This window comes from Ornithorhynchus anatinus, chromosome X4 (genome assembly GCF_004115215.2).
Source record: "Ornithorhynchus anatinus isolate Pmale09 chromosome X4, mOrnAna1.pri.v4, whole genome shotgun sequence".
In the NCBI taxonomy this organism is placed as follows: domain Eukaryota; kingdom Metazoa; phylum Chordata; class Mammalia; order Monotremata; family Ornithorhynchidae; genus Ornithorhynchus; species Ornithorhynchus anatinus.
This window is the reverse complement of record NC_041752.1, coordinates 4502707-4522590: the sequence shown is the minus strand read 5'-3', so window position 1 is coordinate 4522590 and position 19884 is coordinate 4502707. Positions and strand designations below refer to the sequence as shown.

Below are 19884 nucleotides of genomic sequence, written 5' to 3'. Positions count from 1 at the left end.
GGGGCCAACCCTGATGGCCATCGCTGGCCCAGGAGCAGGGATTTAAGGTGGCCGGAGACGAAGGGGCGAGCCCCCGATGGACATCGTTCATTCCTTCAGTCTTATTTATGGAGCGCTTACTGTGTGCAGAGCACCGGACTAAGCACTTGCAACAGTTCAATTGAACAATAAACAGACAAATTCTCTGCCCACAATGAGCTACAGTCTAGAGCGGGGAGAAGAGAATAGAAGAGAAGAGAAAGAGAAATAAATAAATGAGAGATATGGGCATAAGTGGTGTGGGCTGGGAGGGGGAAAGAATGAAGAGAGCGAGTCGGGGCGACGCGGAAGGGAGTGGGAGATAGAGGAAAGGGGGGACGTAGTCAGGGAAGGCCTCTTGGAGGAGACGGGCCTTCGATAAGACTTCGAAGAGGGGGAGATACTCCCCTAGACTGTGAGCTCCTTGTGGGCAGGGAACGTGTCCGCCTATTATATCATCCTCTCCCAAACGCTTAGTACAGTGCTCCGCACACGGCAAATGCCCAGTAGATACGCCGGAATGAGCGACTCTTCCTGACTTTTGCCGGGAGGTTGATCTACTGCTTACAGGGTGGTTTGGATTCCGGCCCTTGGAATCACAATCTTCCTGAAATGTCTGTTCTAGAGGAAGATTTCATTCCTCCCCGCCACATGCCAAGCCGATTCCGCGGTCTCCCATGGGCAGGACGTGACTCTACCCCATCGTCGCGGTAGATTGCATCTCGGTGTCCACCCAAGCGTTTTGCAAGGAGGATTGTTTGGATGCTGGTAGGACTGATCACGTCCAGGACCCGGTTATTTATAATCCTTCGGTGTTACGCATGGCGTGAGATGATGCCAGCGCTTGGGTATACATGCACATATTTCTAATTCTATTTCTTTACATTAACGACGCCGTGTCTCGCCTTTTGCCGTCGAGTCGGTTTCCGTCCCCTAGAGACACCCCGGACGCACCTCTCCCGGGATGCTCCGCTCTCCGCCTGCAGTCGTTCTGGATCCTTAGTTTTTCTCGGTCGAAATCTGGAACTGCCGCCTCGGTCCCGTGTGGGACCCGATAATCTTGAATCTACTCCGGTGTTTTAGTACGGTGCTTGGCACAGAGTAAGCACTTGACAAATATCACAATTATCAGGTGGGCACCCCTCCCTCGCCCCCGTCAGCTGGAGACGGGCAGTTGTCAACCTGGAAGAAGCGTTTGGTCCAAACGACAGAACGTCCTAGTGGAAAGTGGCCTAGTGGCCAAATAATAATGAGGGTATTTTTGAAGCGCTTCCTGTGTGCCGAGCACTGTTCTAAGCGCCGGGGTAGAACCAAGATAATCGGGTTGTCCCACCTGGGGCTCACAGTCTTCATCCCCATTTTACAGAGGAGGGAACTGAGGCCCAGAGAAGTGAAGTGACTTGCTCAAAGTCCCCTGGAGCGGAGACCTCTGACTCCCAAGCCCGGGCTCTTTCCACTGAGCCACGCTGCTTCTCTAGTTCCACGCAGTAAACTCGAGTTGCCGAATTGTACTTTCCAAGCGCTTAGTACAGTGCTCTGCACACAGTAAGCGCTCAATAAATACGATTGAATGAATGAATGACTTTCTCCTGGGCCGCTGCTGCCCTGCGCCGGGGAGTTTTCAGTTGTAGCAGGTGGCCTGCCACTCGCTAGCCACTGGCCGTCTAGGAACGGCACGGTCGGGCCTCAGCTTGACTCTCCCTCCCGTCGCCGAGACTGGTAGGGGACTGGAAACTCTCCGGGTGCCATCCTGAGAGGGGGAATGATGTGTCTAGATCTCTAATTCTATTTATTTATATTGATGCGACTGATGCGTGTTTACTTGTTTTGATGTCCGTCTCCCCCCTTCCAGACTGCGAGCCCGCTGTGGGCAGGGTTCGTCTCTCTTTGTTGCCGAATTGTGCTGTCCCAGCGCTCGGTACGGTGCTCGGCACCCAGGAAGCGCTCAGTAAATACGACTGAATGAATGACCGAATGGCTGAACGGCTTCCGGGCCTGGGATCTTTCCACTAGGCCACACTGCTTCTCTGGACGGGACCAAGTTTCCCCGGGGAATCTTCCTCGGTGTCTCAGGCGTGACTGGGAAACTAGTTTGATGGATTAGGCGGTTCTGTTTCCCTCCCTTGGTAATGGGGAAAGGGTCAGAGTTAGCACCTCCAATTGTCACCCAACCGGCCATTTCAGCACGCCGGGACTTCGGATCTTGATAAACTTCCCGGAGTAGACAGACTCGTTTAATAACTCCCGCAGTCCGGGGCTACAGAGACGGTCAAACCCTCTCGTGGCTCCACGGGGATTGTGTAGATTCCTCACTTCCTGGCCTAGAAAGAGCCCAAAACCTAGTCAGGAGATTCATTCATTCAGTCGTATTTATTGAGCGCTTACTGGGTGCAGAGCGCTGGACTAAGCGCTTGGAAAGTACGATCCGGGCACAGGTAGAGACGATCTCTGCCCAACAACGAGCTCGCGGTCGAGTAGGGGGAGACAGACGACAAAACAGAACAAGTAGACGGGCATCCCCACCATCGAGATAAATAGAATTTTAGATATATACATATATATGAATAAAATAGATAGAGTAATAAATAGGTACAAATATACACAAGTGCTGTGGGGCGGGGAAGGGGGTAGAGCAGAGGGAGGGAGTCGGGGCGATGGGGAGGGAGGAGGAGCGGAGGGGAAGGGAGGGCTCAGTCTGGGAAGGCCTCCTGGAGGAGGTGAGCTCTCAGTAGGGCTTTGAAGCGGGGGGAAGAGAGTTAGTTTGGAGGATGTGAGGAGGGAGGGCGTTCCAGGCCAGAGGTAGGACGTGGGCCGGGGGTCGACGGTGGGACAGGCGCGAACGGGGGACCGTGAGGAGGTGAGCGGCAGAGGAGCGGAGCGTACGGGGTGGGCGGTAGAAAGAGAGAAGGGAGGTGAGGTAGGAGGGGGCAAGAGGAGGGAGAGCTTTGATGCCCAGAGTGAGGAGTTTTTGCTTCATGTGAAGGTTGATTGGCAACCTTTTTGAGGAGGGGATTGACATGCCCGGAGCGTTGAGGAGAAGGGGATGGTCGACAGTGTCAAAGGCAGCCAAGGTCGAGGAGGACTAGGAGAGAGTAGGAGCCATTGCATTTGGCAGGAAAGAAGTCGTGGGTGACCTTCGAGAGGGCAGTTTCAGTGCAGTGGAGGGGACGGAAGCCAGATCGGAGGGGGGCCGGGAGAGAGTTGGAGTTGAGGAATTCGAGGCAGCGAGTGTAGGACACTCGTTCTAGGAGTTTGGAAAGGAAGGGTAGGAGGGAGATTGGCCAATAACTGGAAGGAGCAGTGGGGTCGAGAGAGGATTGATTTAGGATGGGGGAGACATGGACATGTTCGAAGGGGAGAAGCCGTTGGAGAGTGAGTGGTTGAAGATGGAAGTTAAGGAGGGGAGGAGGGAAAGGGCGATAGTTTTTATGAGGTGAGCGGGAATGGGGTCCGAAGCACAGGTGGAGGAGGTGGCACTTGCGAGGAGGGAGGAGATCTCCTCTGAGGATACTGCTGGGAAGGATGGGAAAGTAGAGGAGAGGATTGAGAGCGGGGGGGATGGAGAAAGGGGAGGGGTGACTTGGGGGAGCTCAGACCTGATAGTGTTGATTTTCGTAATGAAGTAGGTGGCCAGAGCGTTGGGGTGAGGGATGGAGGAGAGGGAGGAACAGGGGGCCTGAGGAGGGAGTTAAATGTCCGGAGCAGTTGGCGGCGGTGACGGGCATGGGTATCGATGAGGGAAGAAAAACAGTTTTGCCTGGCAGAGGAGAGGGCAGAATTAAGGCAGAAAAGGGTCAGTTCAAGTGAACAGGTTTGGCCTGGTGTTTAGACTTTGGCCGGCAGCGTTCAGCAGCTCGAGCCTAAGAGCGAAGGAGGTGGACAGTGGCGGTCATCCGGGGCTGTGGGTTTGTGGTGTGAGCGCGACAGGGAAAGGGGAGCGAGCGAGTTGAATAGAGAGAGTGGAGTTGAGAGCACAGTCTGGTCATGGAGAGTGGGGAGAGAGGAGAGGGAGGCAAGGAGGGGCGTGATGCTTTGAAAGAGCTGGATGGGTCGGAGAGATTAGAACCCACGACCTCTGACTCCCAAGTCCGTGCTCTTTCCGTTAAGCCAATGCGTCTATCGTGTCAGTTAATAACGACAATTATGATAATATTAAGCGAGAACTCTGCCAAACTAGCACCATTCCCCCCTTCAAAGCCCTACTGAGAGTTCCCCTCCTCCAGGAGGCCTTCCCAGACTGAGCCCTCCCTTTCCCTCTGCTCTACCCCCTTCCCCGCCCCACACCGCTTATGTTTCTATGTACACATTTATTATTCTATTTATTTTATTGAGGATGTGTATAGATCTATCATTCTATTTATTTGCATCGATGCTTGTCCCCTTGTTCTGTTCTGTTTTGCTGTCTCTCTCCCCACTTCGAGCCTGTGAGCCCGGCGTGGGCAGGGACGGTCTCTCGTCTGTTGTCGAACTGTGTACTTTCCCAAGCGCTTAGTACAGTGCTCTGCACAAAGTAAGCGCTCAATAAATACGATTGAATGAAGGAATTGTAATTTTAACGTTAGCCTCTGAACTTCTGGGGGGGCAGAGGTCACCTTTAACAACTCTGTTGTGTCGCCCTCTCCCAAGTGCTAAGTGCAGTGCTCTGCACAGAGTCAGGACTCCATAAATCATTCTATTTATTTGTATCGATGCTCGTGTCCTTGTTTCGTTCTGTTTTGCTGTCTCTCTGCCCCCTTCTAGCCTGCGAGCCCGTCGTGGGCAGGGACGGTCTCTATCTGTCGTCGAAATGTACCTTCCCAAGCGCTTAGTACAGTGCTCCGCACAGAGTAAGCGTTCAATAAATACGACCGAATGAATAAATGCCATCGATGACGGGGGAGGGAGAAGAGGCACTTAATGCCCACTTTACAGAGGAGGCAACTGAGGCCCAGAGACGTCAAGGGCCGTGCCCAAGGTCACCCAGCAGGGGGTGGAGGCGGGATGGGAACCCAGGTCCTCCGCACCCAGACCGCGGCCCGTTAGGCCGTGTGGAACAGCCCCTGCGCTAAACGATGGGCTCAGTCCGGGGGCCACAAGTCCTGCGGGCGGTGGGGGGGGGGGGGGGCGGGCCGGTCCCTGCGTCGTCGTTCCGGGATCCGCCGCAAGGTGGCGCCAGCGGGACCGGCACCGCAGACCAAACCCAGGCCGGGGGGAGGGGGCGGGGCCTAGGCGGGGGCGGGGTCTGATTGGCTGCGGCTGGAAGGGGGCGGGGCCGGCGCGTGACGTAGGCGGAGCCTGGGGCGGGCGGCCTGTGTCGCCGCTGCGCCCTCTAGTGTCCGTGCCCGCCGCTGCCCCAGGACAGGACAGCGGGAGGGACGCGCAGCGTCGCGGCCCCTGTGCTAAACGCTGGGCCGGATAGACTCGCCGCCGGCAGGGAACGCGTCTCTTTATTCTCCTCTTGCTCTCTCCCTAAGCGCTCAGGACAGTGCTCCGCACACGCTCGGAGCTCCTAATAAGGAGAACGGTGGCATTTGCTCGGCGATAATGATGATAATGGTGGTGTTTGTGAAGCGCTTACTAGGTGCCCAGCACTGTTCTAAGCGCTGGGGGAGATGCGGGTCATCAGGTGGCCCCGCGTGGGGCTCACGGGCTGCATCCCCATTTGGCAGAGGAGGTCACTGAGGCCCGGAGAAGGGAAGTGACTTGGCCAAGGGCACACAGCAGGCAAGTGGCGGAGCCGGAGATGATGATGATAATAATAATAGTGTTGGTATTTAAGCGCTTACTCTGTGCAGAGCGCTGTTCTAAGCGCTGGGGGAGATACGGGGTGATGAGGTCGGCCCACCTGAGGCTCACGGTCTTCATCCCCATTTTACAGATGAGGTCACCGAGGCCCAGAGAAGTGAAGTGACTCGCCCACAGTCACCCAGCTGACAAGTGACAGAGACGGGATTCGAACTCATGACCTCCGACTCCCAAGCCCGGGCTCGTTCCACTGAGCCACGCTGCTTCTCAATCAGGATGTCCCAAGTGGGGCTGATATTCTCCCCACCCCTCACCCTACGGCACGTATGTACGTATCTTTGAATCATAAATTATAAATAACTATTTTATTCGTATTAACGTCCGTCTCCCCATTTAGCCTGTCAGCGCGTTACGGAACGTGTCTGCTAATTCCGTCGCATCGTACTCTCCTAAGCGCTTAGTCCAGTGCTCTGCACGAAGTAAGCACTCAGTAAATAGGATCGATTGGTTAACTCATCCCGGCTCTGCCTCTTGCTTGCCATGTGACCTTGGGCAAGTCACTTCACCCCTCTGTACCTCAGTTTCCTCCGCCGAACAGTGGGGATTCGTTCCCTCTCCGGGCTTGGGAGTCAGAGGTCATGGGTTCGAATCCCGGCTCTGCCACTTGGCAGCTGTGGGCAAGTCACTTCTCTGGGCCTCAGTTCCCTCATCTGGAAAATGGGGATTAACTGTGAGCCTCACGTGGGACAACCTGATTATCCTGCATCTCCCCCGGCGCTTAGAACAGTGCTCCGCACATAGTAAGCGCTTAACAAATACCGACATTATCATTATCCCCATGTGGGACGGCGACTGTGTCCAACCTGATTAGCTCATATGCTCCCCAGGGCTTAGCGCGACGCTCGGCACACAGGGAGCGCCGAACGAGCACCGTGATTATTCCTCTTAGGTGACTACTTTGTGAGAAGCGCTGGGCTAGGTCCTGAAGCGATGTACAAAACAGGAAAAAGAAAGTCGCTGCCCTCGAGCTACGTAGAGTCAAGAGCGAGCACGCGAGCGAAAGCATTTAATGAGGTAAGGTGAAAGCGCATAAGTATAAAAATCTCCGTTCAAGGTTGGAGATCCGGGCGTGAGCAGGAGAAGCAGCGTGGCCTAGTGGGTAGAACCCAGGCCCGGGAGCCAGAGGACGTGGATTCGAATCCCAGCTCGGCCGCAGTTTCTCCTGGGTGACCCCGGGCGGGTGGCTTCACTCCTCCGGTCTTCAGTGTCCTCAAATGCAAAATGGGGATTAAGACCGTGAGCCCCCACGTGGGACAGCCTGATTATCTTACATCTACCCCAGCACTTAGTACACGGCGCATAGTAGGCGCTTAACAGATACCACCGTTATTATTATTAGCAGCGCTCGGCACGTAGTCCGCGCTTAATACCATCATTATTATTAAGCGCCGTTAAAAAAAAAATAAGCCGGGCCACAGAACGAGGGGCGACTTTTTGCGTATCCAAGAGGGGACCAGGCCGTCAGCCACGGGGGTCAATCAAAGGTGGATTTCCCGACAAAGGAGAGGTCTCCCTCCGGAATGAGGAAGGCCGGGAGGATATCTCGATCAGGGGTGGCTTTGAAGGAGGGGGAATCGGAGGGGGGGACGGCATTCCAGGAAGGGGGAATGGAATGAGAAATAGGTTGAAGGCAGCGGAGCTGAACGCCACAGGCTTAGCCGGCGAGGCTTGGTGGAGCTGGAGTCCAGTAGATACCGTGATCGTTATTATTATTACCATTGTTATTACTATTATTTTATTGATACTACTGATAAAGGTAATAATATCGGTGGCATTTGTTCAGCGCTTACTATGTGCAAAGCATTGTTCTAAGCGCTGGGGGACACGAGGTGATCAGGTTGTCCCGCGTGGGGCGCTCGGTTCTCATCCCCATTTTACAGATGAGGGAACTGAGGCCCAGAGGAGTGAAGTGACTTGCCCGAAGTCACACAGCTGGCAAGTGGCGGAGCTGGGATTAGGACCCATGACCTCTGACTCCCAAGCCCGTGCTCTTTCCACTGAGCCACGCTGCTTAGGCGCTTACTCTATGCCAAACGCTGTACTAAACGCTGGGGTGGATCCAAGTTAATCGGGTCGGACCCAGTCCCTGTCCCACGTGGAGCTCACAAGTGGAGGGAGTAGAATCGAATCTCCGTTTTCCAGATGAGGAAACTGAGGCCCAGAGAGGTGAAGTGACTGGCTCAAGCACACGGGCAGACAAGGGGCCGAGCCGGGAACAGAACCCCAGGTCCCGGGCTCTTCCAGCTGGGCCTCGCCGCTTCTCGTGGCGTGATTGATTGCCAATCACTCAATCAATCGTATTTATTGCGTACTGACTACGTGCAGAGCCCTGTGCCGCGCGCTCGGGAGAGTACGCGCCATCGAAGTTGGCAGATGCGTTCCCTGCCCGTAACGAGCTTACGTTCTAGGGGGGGAAGACGGACGTTCATATGCATGTTAGCGCAGTGCTCGGCACACAGTGAGCGCTCGATAAATCCCCCCGATTAATTGATCGATCGACGGAGTCGAGAAGATGAAGTCGAGCTGAGCGCCGCCTTGCCACCTTATGACTCGTCGCTGATCCATTTTGTCCCTGAGCCTTCCGAGCTGACCGAAAAGCGGCCGGCTTCCGGGAGCTCATTCATTCAGCCGGACTTACGGAGCGCTGACGGTGTGCAGAACGCTGTGCTGAGCGCTTGGGAAAGGATGCTATTACGGTAAACAGACACCTTCCCTGCCCACCGTGACCTTACAGTCTAGGGATGAGCATACAGCTCTTTGGGTTCTGAGTTTCTCTCTACCCCTAAGCAGTTATTCCCGCTTCAAATGCCTCCAACCTGCTATAATTTACATCAACCCATGATCAATCAATGGTGTGTTTCGAGCGCTCACTCTCTCCTAATAATGATTTTGGTACAATAATTCCCTCCTCGTAATAATTCTGGTATTTGTGAAGCACTCTGTGTGGAGCACTGTACCGAGCGCTGGGGTGGACCCAAGCCAAACCGGGTTAGACACCGTCCCTGTCCCGCGTGGGGCTCACGGTCCTTAATCGCCGTTTTACAGATGAGGAAACTGAGGCACAAAGAAGCAAAGCGGCTTGCCCAAGGTCACACGGCAGAAGCGGGATTTGAAGGCACAACCTTCCGACTCCCAGGCCCGGGCTCTATCCACTGGGCCACGCCTCCCGCTCCCTACTGTGCGCCCGTCCAACGGCAGGGACCGTCTCTATCTGTTGCCGACTTGTTCATTCCAAGCGCTTAGTACAGTGCTCTGCACATAGTAAGCGCTCGATAAATGCTGTTGAATGAATTGAATGAATGAATACTCTAACGCCAACCCTACTCGCTGCACCTCGAACTCGTCCCTCTCGCCGCCGACCCCTCGCCCACGTCCTCCCCCGGGCCCGGACCGCCCTCCCTTTTCCGAGCTGCAGACCACCGGCCTCCGCTCCTTCAAAGCCCTCCTAAAATCGGATCTCCTCCAGGAAGCCTTCCCTGACTGAGCCCCATCTCCTCTATTTGCCCTCCTTTCTGCATCGCCTGGTAAGGCCTCAACAGTCAATCCCTCCCCCAGCCCCGCAGCACGTCTTACCCTCTGCCGCTGGTCCTATCGATAATTTGCTTTTTAAATTTAAACTTTTTAAATGGAACCCATGTCTGCCTCCCCGTCTATGCCGGAAGCCGCTCGCGGGATCGGGTCTGCCCGGAGAAGCAGCGCGGCCTAGCGGAAAGAGGCCGGCCCTGGGAGTCAGGGGTCGTGGGTTCTAATCCCGGCTCCGCCACGTGTCTGCTGTGTGACCTTGGGCAAGTCACTTCACTTCTCTGGGCCTCACTGACCTCAGCTGTCAAATGGGGATGAAGACCGTGAGCCCCACGTGGGACAACCTGGTTCCCCTGTGTCTACCCCAGCGCTTAGAACGGTGCTCGGCACATAGTAAGCGCTTAACAAAGCCCGTTGTTATTATTATTATTACTAGGCCGGATCCTTGCCCTTGAGGATCTTATAATCTAGAGGGGCCCTTGTTCCTCAAGTTCATTTTTTGAGTTTGCCAATTTTTCTCCTCCTTGGGCTCTTAGATATAATCATCTTTCTAATCTCATTTCCACCAAGACGTCCACCTATTTTTAGATCTTTGACTAATGCTTCCTTGCTAGAAAGAATCAAAAGTGCCATCCTTAATTGATCCTCTTCCCCCTCTACTGGGAAGATGTCACCCCATCAAAGCTTGGCTACCTGTGGCACCCCAAAACATCTGAGCGGTTCCCTAGGCAGCTAAACTCTCCCCCTTCTTCTCCTCAGGTCCCGCAAAGTGAGTCGATCCATGAGGCTTCATCCTCCTCCACCTCCCAGGTTGAGGATGATGATGATGATGATGGTATTTAAGCGCTCACTATGTGCCGAGCACTGTTCTGAGCGCCGGATGGAGGGTCTAATGATGATAATTCCCCCTCTAGGTTTGTAAACTCGTTGTGGGCAGGGAGTGCGTCTGACTAGTGTGACGTTGTACTCTCCTGGGCTCCGCACACAGTAAGCGCTCAATAAATATGATGGACTGACTGAATAATCGTCATATTTGTTACACACTATGTGCCAAGCACCAGGCTAAGCACTGGGATACATACAAAATAATCAGGTCGGACACGGGCTTTGTTCCACCCCAGAAGTCCCCGTCTCTGGAGGAGGGAGAACAGGTATCGAATCCCCATTTTACAGATGAGGAAACTGAGGCACAGAGAAGTCGAGTGCCTTGCCCAAAGTCACCCAGCAGGCAAGTGGCAGAGCCGGGATTAGATCCAGGTCTTCGGTTACCCGGGTCCGGGCTCTTTCCGCTAGACCACGCCGCTTCTCGCTCTTATAATATCGATATAACGGGAAGCGGCGTGGCCTGGTGGAAAGAGGCAGGTCTGGGCCGGTCAGAGGACCTGAGTTCTAATCCCGGCTCCGCCTCTCGTTCGCTGCGTGCCCTTGAGCAAGTCACTTCACTTCTCCGTGCCTCAGTTCCCTCGTCTGTGGAATGGGGATGGAGACTGCGAGCCCCGTGTGGGACGGGGCCTGCGTCCAACCCGATTGGCTTGTATCCCCCCTCAGCGCTTAGTACGGTGCCTGGCACATAGTCAGCGCTTAACAAATACCATCATCATCACTGGCTCCTCAGAGCAGGCCACCCTTCTCCATCTTCTTGTCAGTCCTGCGATCCTCCGAAAAATATTGCTCAGGGAAGGTAACCCGAGCCGGTTATCCCGGGCCCGGTCTGCCGAGCGCGCTGAGACGCCTGGGAATTTCTGCCCCAGATTTTCGGAGGCCGGCATTCCAGTTCCGAGCTCTTGGGGCCCCCGCGGAGGACTTGGTGGTGGTGGGGGGAGCCGCTCTCGTCAGATAATTGTTCTACCTCACATCAAAACCTCATCGAGGGCCCATCGCCTCCAAGAAGCCTTCCCCGACTAAGCCCTCCTCTCCTCCCCCTCCCTTCTGCGTCGCCCTGACTCGCTCCCTTCATCCTCCCTCCCGGCCCCACACCACTTCCGTGTCCCTCTCCGTCATTTCTTTCTTTCTATTCGTGTCATTTATTTCTTTCTAGTCACGTCTGTCCCCCCCTCTAGACTGTGCACTCGTCGTGGGCAGGGAATGTGTCCGTTTATCGTATTGAATTCTCCCAAGCGATTAGTACGGTACTCTGCACGCGGGAAGCGTTCAGTAAATACGATGGACTGGCAGGGAATGTGTCTTTTATGTTGTTATGCTATACTCTCCCAAGAGCTTAATACAGTGACTACTCCAGTGTTTAGCAAAGAGTTTAGCACAGCTATTATCCCCTGTCCCAGCCCCTGGCTAAATGTTAAGGCCTGGTCAGATTGGGGATATTCTGTTTGCTAACTCATGTCTACCAGCTCTCCTGTGTTCTCTCAAGTGGTTAGTCCAGTGCTCTGCACACAGTAGGTGCTCAACTAATACCATTGACTGAGGCTGCGGTGATGAGAGCTCAGATAAGAATAAGAAATATATATCCATAATTTATTGCTACTAATAGGATCCCCCCCCCCCAGATTGTAAGCTCGCTGTGGGCAGGGAATACGTCCACCACCTCAGTCATATTGTATTTGCCGAAGTGCTCTGCACACGGTGAGCGCTCAGTAAACCCAATCGATCGATCGACCGATCGATAACCACAATACTACTTGTCTTACGCCGTCGTCTCCGACGCATATGACGCCACGGGGGCATCTCTCCCAGCACGGCTACTACTAGTGCTAATAATAATCGTGGTATTTGTTAAGCACTTGCTCTGTGTCCAGCACTGTCCTGAGCACTGGGGGAGGTACAGGATCATCACGTGGACCCAGTCCCGGTCCCATAGAGGGCTCACAGTCTCAGTGGGAGGGAGAACAGGTTTCGATTCCCCCATTTTACAGATGAGGTAACGGAGGCCCGGCGAAGTGAAGCGATTCACCCGAGGTCACACAGCAGACACGTGGCAGAAGTGGAATTAGAACCCAGCTCCTCTGCCTCCCGGCCGAGGTGAGGGGCCGCCTAGGCTGAGGTATTGTGGAGACGGACTCAAGGGTCGGGGCTGTTTCTGCGGGGACTGTGCGGTCCGGAGGGGAGTACGGATGTGCGGAGTTGGCCGGGTTGCCGGACGTAAAGGAGAGGGTGCATTCGTCCCGGGTGTTGGAAGCTTTACCGGCCGGGGTGGTGGCATTAGGGGAAGATTGGAGAGGGGGAGAATCAGCAATCGGTGGTATTTATTGAACACTTACTAGAGCAGAGCGCTGTACTGAGCGTGTGGGAGAGACCAATACGAGAGAGCCGTGCAACAGGAAAAGAGGAAGTAAGGCAGGTGGAAGAGGAGAAGGATGGGTTTTCCGAGAATAATAGATCTGGCTCGGGGACGGAATGATAATAATAATGATGATTTGTTAAGCGCTTACAATGTGCAAAGCACTGTTCCGAGCGCTGGGGAGGATCCAAGGTGATCGGGTTGTCCCGTGTGGGGCTCACGGTCTTCATCCCCATTTTACAGATGGGGTAACAGAGGCCCAGAGAAGTGAATGACTTGCCCAAAGTCCCACAGCTGACAAGTGGCGGAGCCGGGATTTGAACCCGTGACCTCTGACTCCCAAGCCCGGGCTCTTTCCACTGAGCCACGCTGCTTGGTTGGGGGGGGGGGTGAATTTGGGGGGGGGGGTCAGGAGAGTGAAGGGGAATTTCAAGGGGGTTGTCTAGACTGTAAGCTCCCCGCGTGTCATCCAATTCTATTCCATTGAAATAACAATAATAATGATGGTATTTGTTAAGCCCTTACTATGTGCCAGGCACTGTTCTAAGTGGATTCAAGCAAATCGAGTTGGAAACAGTCCCTGTCCCGCGTCGGGCTGACGGTCTCAATCCCCATTTTACAGATGAGGGAACTGAGGCACAGACAAGTGAAATGACTTGCCCGAGGTCACACAGCCAAGGGGCAGAACTCCTAGGACCACGCTCTATCCACGAGACCACGCTGCTTCACTCCGTCCAGCGCTCAGTTCAGTGGGCTACATGGTAAGTGCTCAAAAAGGACCATTGATCAGATGGTCAGGAAAGGCAAAAGAAGCTGGAGGGGTCAGGGAAATAAAGGGGAGTTTGGGGTGGGGGGTTTATCCAGCCCGTCAGCTCCCTCTAGACTCTAAGCTCCTTTCGGGCAGGGAATGGGTCCGTTTACTGTTGTATCGTCCTCTCCCAAGCGTTTGGTACAGTGTCCCGCACACAGTTGGTGCTCAGTAAATATCGCCGACTGATCCGGAGAGTGAAAAGGAGCTGGAGGGGTCGGGAGAGGGAAGGGGAGCTTTGGGGGGGCGGGGAAGGGGCACTTGAGGGGGGCGGGAAAGGGGCTTTAGGGGAGGGTCAGGGAGAGCGAAGAGGAGCTCTAGAAGGGGGGGGAGGAAAGGGCAAGGGGGGGTTTGGGGGTGGGCAGGAGAGCAAAGAGGAGCTCTGGGCTGGGAAGAGGGGGTGGGTGGGGTGAGGAAAGGGCGAGGGGGCTTTTAGGGGGTGGGCAGGAGAGCAGAGAGGAGCTCTAGGCCAGGAGGGGGTGGGGATGAGGAAAGGGGGCTTTAGGGGAGGGTCAGGGAGAGCAAGAGGAGCTCAAGGTAGGGAGGAGGGGGCGGGCGGGGGGTCGGGGAAGGGCAAGGGGGCTTCGGGGGGTGGTCGGGAGAGCAAAGAGGAGCTCTAGGCTGGGAGGAGGGGGAGGGGGGAGGTCAGGGGAGGGAAAGGGGGCTTTGGGGCGGTCGGGGGGGGGGGGCAAGAGGAGCTGTACGAGGGGTCGGGGTGGGTGGGCGGGAGAGCAAAGGTGTCGGGAGGGGTGTTTTGGGGGGCGTGGGGACGCTGGGGCAGGTGCCTTTGTCTGTCTCCGTCCCTGTCTCTGTCTCCGCCTGGGTCTCCGCCCCCCCGTCCGGTGAAGGGTCCGGTGGTGCGGGGGTCGGGGGTCCCGGGGTCGGGGGGCGTGTCGGGGGGGGCGGGGGCGCGCGCGGGGCGGGGGCGCGCGGGGCGGTCCGGGGCGGCGCGCGCACTGCGGTCCCCGCGTCCCCGCCGCAGAGCGCGCCCGGCTCCGCACGCACCTGCCGCTCCCCGCACGCCCCGGGACCCCCCCCATCCCCCCCGGGGCGACCCCCACCCCGCACCGCACGGGAGCGGACCGCACCGCAGCGCACCGGACCGCACCGGGCCGCACGGGAGCGGAGCCGAGCGGAGCCGCGCATCCCCCGGCTGTGCGGGGCCGGAGCAGGTGATGGGCGGCCCGATGCGGGCGGGGGACGGGGGCAGGCTCGCCCGGGGGACCCCCATCCCCACCCCCCCCTCCCACCCCCCCTCCTCCTCCTCGTCCTCCTCCCCATCGCCCCCCCGGCGGGTCCGGTCCGGTCCGGCCTTGCCGCCGCCGCCGCGCCCCCCGCCCCGGGCCCGCGCCCACGATGGGCCGCCCCCCCTCCCCCCGAACCCCCCCCCCCCCTCCTCCGCCCCCGGGCAGCCCCCCGGGGCCCGCCCCTCCCGCCCCCTGGACCCCCCCCAGATCCCCAGGCCCCCGAGACCCCCAAACCGCCCCCCGACCTCGGCCCTCCGGCCCCCCGACGCCCCCACCTCCCGAAGCCCCGAGGCCTCCCGGGCCCCCGACTCCCCCAGCCCCTGCAGCCCCCCGGATCCCCGGCCCCAAACCCCCAGCTTCCAGGCCCCCGAGGCCCCGACCCTCCCGACCTCAGACCTGCGGCCCCCCGACACCCCCACCTCCCGAACCCTCAAGGACTCCAAGCCCCGACTCCCCCAGCCCTCCCCAGAGCCCCGGATTCCGGGCCCCCGGACCCCGAGGCCCCAACCCTCCCCATCTCAGACCTCCAGCCCCCGACACCCCAAATTCCCGAGCCCCCGAGGGCTCTCAGTGCCCCCAACTCCCCCGGACCCCAAGCCCCAGACCCCCAGATGGCCAGACTCCGAGTCCCCCAAACCCCAAGGCCCCGAACCCCCCCGACCCCAGACCCCCACCCCCCAACGCCCCAGACCCCCGGGACTCCCAGACCCCAAGCCCCCCAACGCCCCCAGACCCCAGGACCCAACCCTCCAGATCCCCAGCTTCCGAGCCCCCCCAAATCCAAGGCCCCTAACCGTCCCGACCCCAGGCCTCCGGCCCCCCGACACCCCAAACCCCGAGACCCTCGGACCCCCCGAGTCCCCTGACGGCCCGGATCCCCACATTCCGAGTCCCCCAAGACCCGGGTCCCCTGACCCTCCCGCTCCCGGATCTCCAGCCCTCCGGCCCCCCGGCCCCACAGGCCCCCAGCCCCCGGGCCCCTTAACCCCCCCAGCCTCCCCACACGAGAGTCTCTCGAGACCCCCCGGACCTTGCGTTCCGGACCTCGAGCCCCCCCAGATCCCCAGCCCCCGGCTAAGTGGGGGGAGATAAGCGGGGCCCCCTCCCGCACGCAGCCCCTGTCCGGCCCGGGGTGGGGGAAACGGTCCGAGGGGTAGGGAGGGGGGCGGAGGGCGGGGGAGCGGGTAACTTGACTAGGCCTCGTCGAGGGCCGAGGCTCCCCGTCCTCCAGGTCCGCGGAGGGGCGGGAGGGCGGGTCCAGGTTGTGCCGGGGTTAGGGGTCAGAGGTCAGGCCGCCGGGGGCCCGGGGGTGGGGGGGAAGCCGGGCCCCGCTTCCAGGCCCCCTCAAGCCGTCCTCTGGTCTCCGCAGCGCCCCGGCGATGCCCGCGGCGGCGGCGGCGGAGGGACGCGGTCCGTGAGCGGGACAGCGGGCCGGCCGCCCCGACCCCCCCCGGCCCGCCCGTCGCCGCCCCCCCGAGCCCGGGAGGGAGACCCGCCCTGGAGCCATGCCGCCGTCGGAGAGCCCGGGAGCCGGCGGGCCCAGCCGGGGCGGGGGCCGGCTCCTCCCCGCCCGCCGCTGACCCCGGCCCGCCGTCGACCCCGGCCTCGGGGCCCGCCCCGGGGCGCGGGGCGGGGGTCCCGGGGGGCCCCCGCCCTCCCGGGCGCCGCGCCCCCGGCGCCCCGGCCCGGCCCTCCGCTCCCCGCCCGCCCGGCCCCCGGCCCCGCCGGCCCCGGCCCCCGCTGGCCGCCCCGGGGAGCCGGGGGGGCGGCCGGGGACCCCTCCAGCGGGATGCCCGCGCCCCCCGCCGCCCCCCGCGGCCGCCCCCGCGGTCGCCCGGCCCCGGCCCGGCCCGCCTGAGAGCGGCCGACCCGATGCCCCTGGAGGGCGGCGGCGGCGGCCTGCCGGGCCTTCTCATGTCGTGCCTCAAGGGGCAGCAGGTCCTCTTCAAGATGGAGGCCATGAAGATCGTCCACCCGGAGAAGTGCCCGGAACTGCAAGGGGGCCCGGCCCGCCCGGCCCCGGCCCCGCGCTTCGCCCCGGCCCCGCGCCCGGCCCCGGCCCTGGCGCCCAAGCGGGCCTGGCCCTCCGAGACGGAGATCATCGTCAACCAGGCCTGCGGCGGGGACGGGCCGGCCCCCCTGGCCGGAGGGCCCCGCACGCCCCCGCCGCCCCGCCGGCCCCGCCGGGGCAGCGCCGAGCCGGGCTTCCCCCGGGCCCCGCCGGCCGACGAGGTCATCGTCAACCAGTACGTCCTGCGGCCGGGGCCGCCCGGGGAGCCGCTGGAGTGCCCCACCTGCGGCCACACGTACAACCTGACCCACCGGCGGCCCCGCGTCCTGTCCTGCCTGCATTCGGTCTGCGAGCAGTGCCTACAGATCCTCTACGAGTCCTGCCCCAAGTACAAGTTCATCTCCTGCCCCACCTGCCGCCGCGAGACCGTGCTCTTCACCGACTACGGGCTGGCCGCCCTGGCCGTCAACACCTCCATCCTCAGCCGCCTGCCCCCCGAGGCCCTGGCCGCCTCCGCCCCGGGCCAGTGGGTGGGCGAGGCCGAGCGCGGCTGCTACCAGACCTTCCGGCAGTACTGCGGGGCCGCCTGCAGCTGTCACGCCCGCAACCCGCTCTCCTCCTGCGCCATCATGTAGCGGGAGCGGGCCGGGCCGGCGGCCGCCCGCCCCCGGCCGGGACCCTCGGGACCGTCGGCCTCCCCCGCCGGCCTCCCGGACCCCCTGGTCGCTCCCCTTCCCCAGACCGGGACCTCCCTCCTGCGCCCGGGCGGCCGCCCCCGTCCCCGACCGGGACCTCAGGGTGGTCGCCCCCGTCCCCGACCGGGACCCCCCCCGCCCAACCCCGCTCACCTTCCCCAGACCGGGACCCGTGGCCGGTCGCCCTCCCCAGACCGGGACCCGTGGCCGGTCGCCCTCCCCAGACCGGGACCCCTGGATGGTCGCCCTTTCCCCAGCCAGGATGCCGGGATGGTCGCCCTCCCCCACCACCCCAACCCCCCCCGCCTTTCCCCCCACCGGGACCCCCCGGTCACCCACCTTCCCCTCAACCGGGACCCCCCGGTCACTCGCCCTCCCCCGAGACCGGGACCCCGGATGCTCCCCCGGTCGCCCGCCCTCCCCCCGACCGGGACCATCCGACGCTCACTCTGCCCCCCGCCGGGACCCCCGGACGGTCACACCCCGCGTCCGCCGTGCCTTCCCTAGGCACCTCCCTCCGGGGACAGGACCCAACTCACCATCTGGTCAGGGTTCAGACCCGCCCATGCCCACCCCCCCCTCCTGGCCTGGGTTCCCTTCCCCCCTCGCCCCTCCGGGGCCCCGTGGGGCTACCGGGCCCCCCCCCGCCCTCCGCCCCCAGCTCTTTGCTTTTCTTTGCCCGCAGAAGCTGCTTCTCCCAGGTGGGGACCGAACAGGGTCTCAAGGGGAGGGCCCCCCCCCCCCGGCCCGATAGCCCTCCTGGCCACCCCGCCCCCGTGGAGGAGGGGGACTCTGCAGCCAATTTTGCCATTAAAACTCTTTGCCAAAGTCTGCCTCTCCGTAACTGACCCCCCCCTCCGCTTCCCGGTTCTCCCCGGGATGGCCGACCCGGGCTTCGCCCGATCCCCGTGGCCCCCGGGACCCTCTCCCCACCACCCCCCCGACCCGAGGACGGGGAGGGAGGAGGACGCCGTTATGCCGCAGCGGACCTTCCCGAGTGCTCGGAGCACGGTAAACGCTCCAAAAAACCCCGCGACGACCGAGAGTTAGGGGAGGAGAGGGAGGCTTGAGACGTCCAACGCTCCGAACCCCAAAGTCTGGGGGCTGGGGAACTCTTCGAGCTGGGCAACTGGGGCCACGGGCCGTCTTGAGGTCGGGATTCCTTCCGTCCCTCAGATTCCAGAGGCCCGGAGCTGCTTCCCCAGAGGAAGAGCCGCTCCTACCTGGAGAGTCCCGGCTTCCGGACCCAGCGGTTGCCGTCTAGCCATCTTTCTGTCCCAGAATCGGCGGCCTCGTTTTCCCTCCTGGAGGACTGTCGTTGAGCTCTGTCGCTTTCACGGACCGGCCAGCGCCACGCTGCCGGCTTCCTCGCGGGGATTCCTGGTCTAATTGTTTTTTTTTTTTAAAAAAAAAAAAATGATACTCGTTAAACGCGTGCTATGTGCCGAGCACCGTACGAAGAGCAGGGGATGATGCAGGGTTGGATGCAGTCCCACTTGGGGTTCACGGTCTTAATCCTCATTTTACAGAGGAGGTAACTGGTGATGACGGTGGTATTTGTTAGCGCTTACTAGGTGCCGAGCACTGTCCCGGCTCAGCGGAAGCCTTCGCAGGAGCTGCCCGCCCAGCCCAATCCCGGGAGCTAATAAGGAGAATTGTCGTATCTGTTCGGCGTTTAGTTTGTGTCGAACGCTGTGCTGGCCCTGGGGCAGAAACAACACAGAGTCCCTGTCCCACACGGGGCTCACAGGCTAAGGAGGAAGGAGAAGGGATGTCTTTCCCTCGTTTTTTACAGATGAGGAAAATGGGACCCAGAGGAGCGAAGTGACTTGTCCGAGGTCACACGGCGGACGTAAACCGACGCCAGCAACCGACCAGTGGCCTGAAACCCGAGGGTGCCGGGAGGCAGAGCTCATCTGTGGAGGGCTCCGGTGAGCCGCGTTCAGACCAGTCAGCCCATCCGTCAGCCAGTCGTACTTCCTGAGCGCTTGCCGTGTGCAGAGCACTGGATTAAGCACCTGGGAGACTTCCAGACGCCTTCAATGATCTTACGGTCTAGAGGGGGAGACGGACATTAATAGAAAGAAAATGAGAGATCTGGACGTAAGCGACGCGGGGCTGGGAGCGGGGATGAAGAAGGGGAGCGAGTCGGGGAGACGCGGAAGGGAGCGGGAGAAGAGGAAAGGAGGGCTCAGTCGGGGAAGGCCTCTCGGAGGAGGAGATGGGCCTTCGGTAAGGCTTGGCAGGTGGGGAGACTCAATTTTGGAGGAGGGAGAAGTGGGGGGGAGGGAGAAGTGGGCCTGGGGTCAAGACGGGGAGAGAGAAAGGGGTGAGGGCAAAGGCCTTTTTTCCTTATCTGAGGCCTCGGGGCGGGGAGGGGGAAGAAAGGCCGACAGGGAGGGAAGGAGGAAATAGTTCCCTTTAGCCCTCACCCTCTCTTCATCCCCCAAGCCCCTTTACTTCCTGCCCCCAACCCATCCTCACCGCTCCGGAGAGGCGGCCCGGTCGCCTCCCGCCCCCCCCCCCCCCCACCTCTTATCTAGAAGCAGCATGGCCTAGTGGCA

The 19884-nt window shown here is 60.4% G+C and overlaps 1 protein-coding gene and 1 long non-coding RNA gene across 2 annotated transcripts; both read left to right on the top strand.

Annotated features, from left to right (window-relative positions):
• The first annotated feature begins 6034 nt into the window (after positions 1-6034).
• LOC114807827 lies at positions 6035-12237 on the top strand. The gene is made up of 3 exons (XR_003755878.1): positions 6035-6070; positions 6692-6816; positions 12195-12237. It is a non-coding gene; the product is annotated as an uncharacterized LOC114807827 (long non-coding RNA).
• A 4217-nt stretch (positions 12238-16454) lies between these two features.
• Positions 16455-17628, top strand: RNF208 (ring finger protein 208). Its single transcript, XM_029054453.1, has one exon. It carries the CDS (start codon positions 16487-16489, stop codon positions 17258-17260), a length of 774 nt encoding a protein of 257 aa, XP_028910286.1. The 5' UTR covers positions 16455-16486; the 3' UTR covers positions 17261-17628.
• The last annotated feature ends 2256 nt before the right edge of the window (positions 17629-19884 follow it).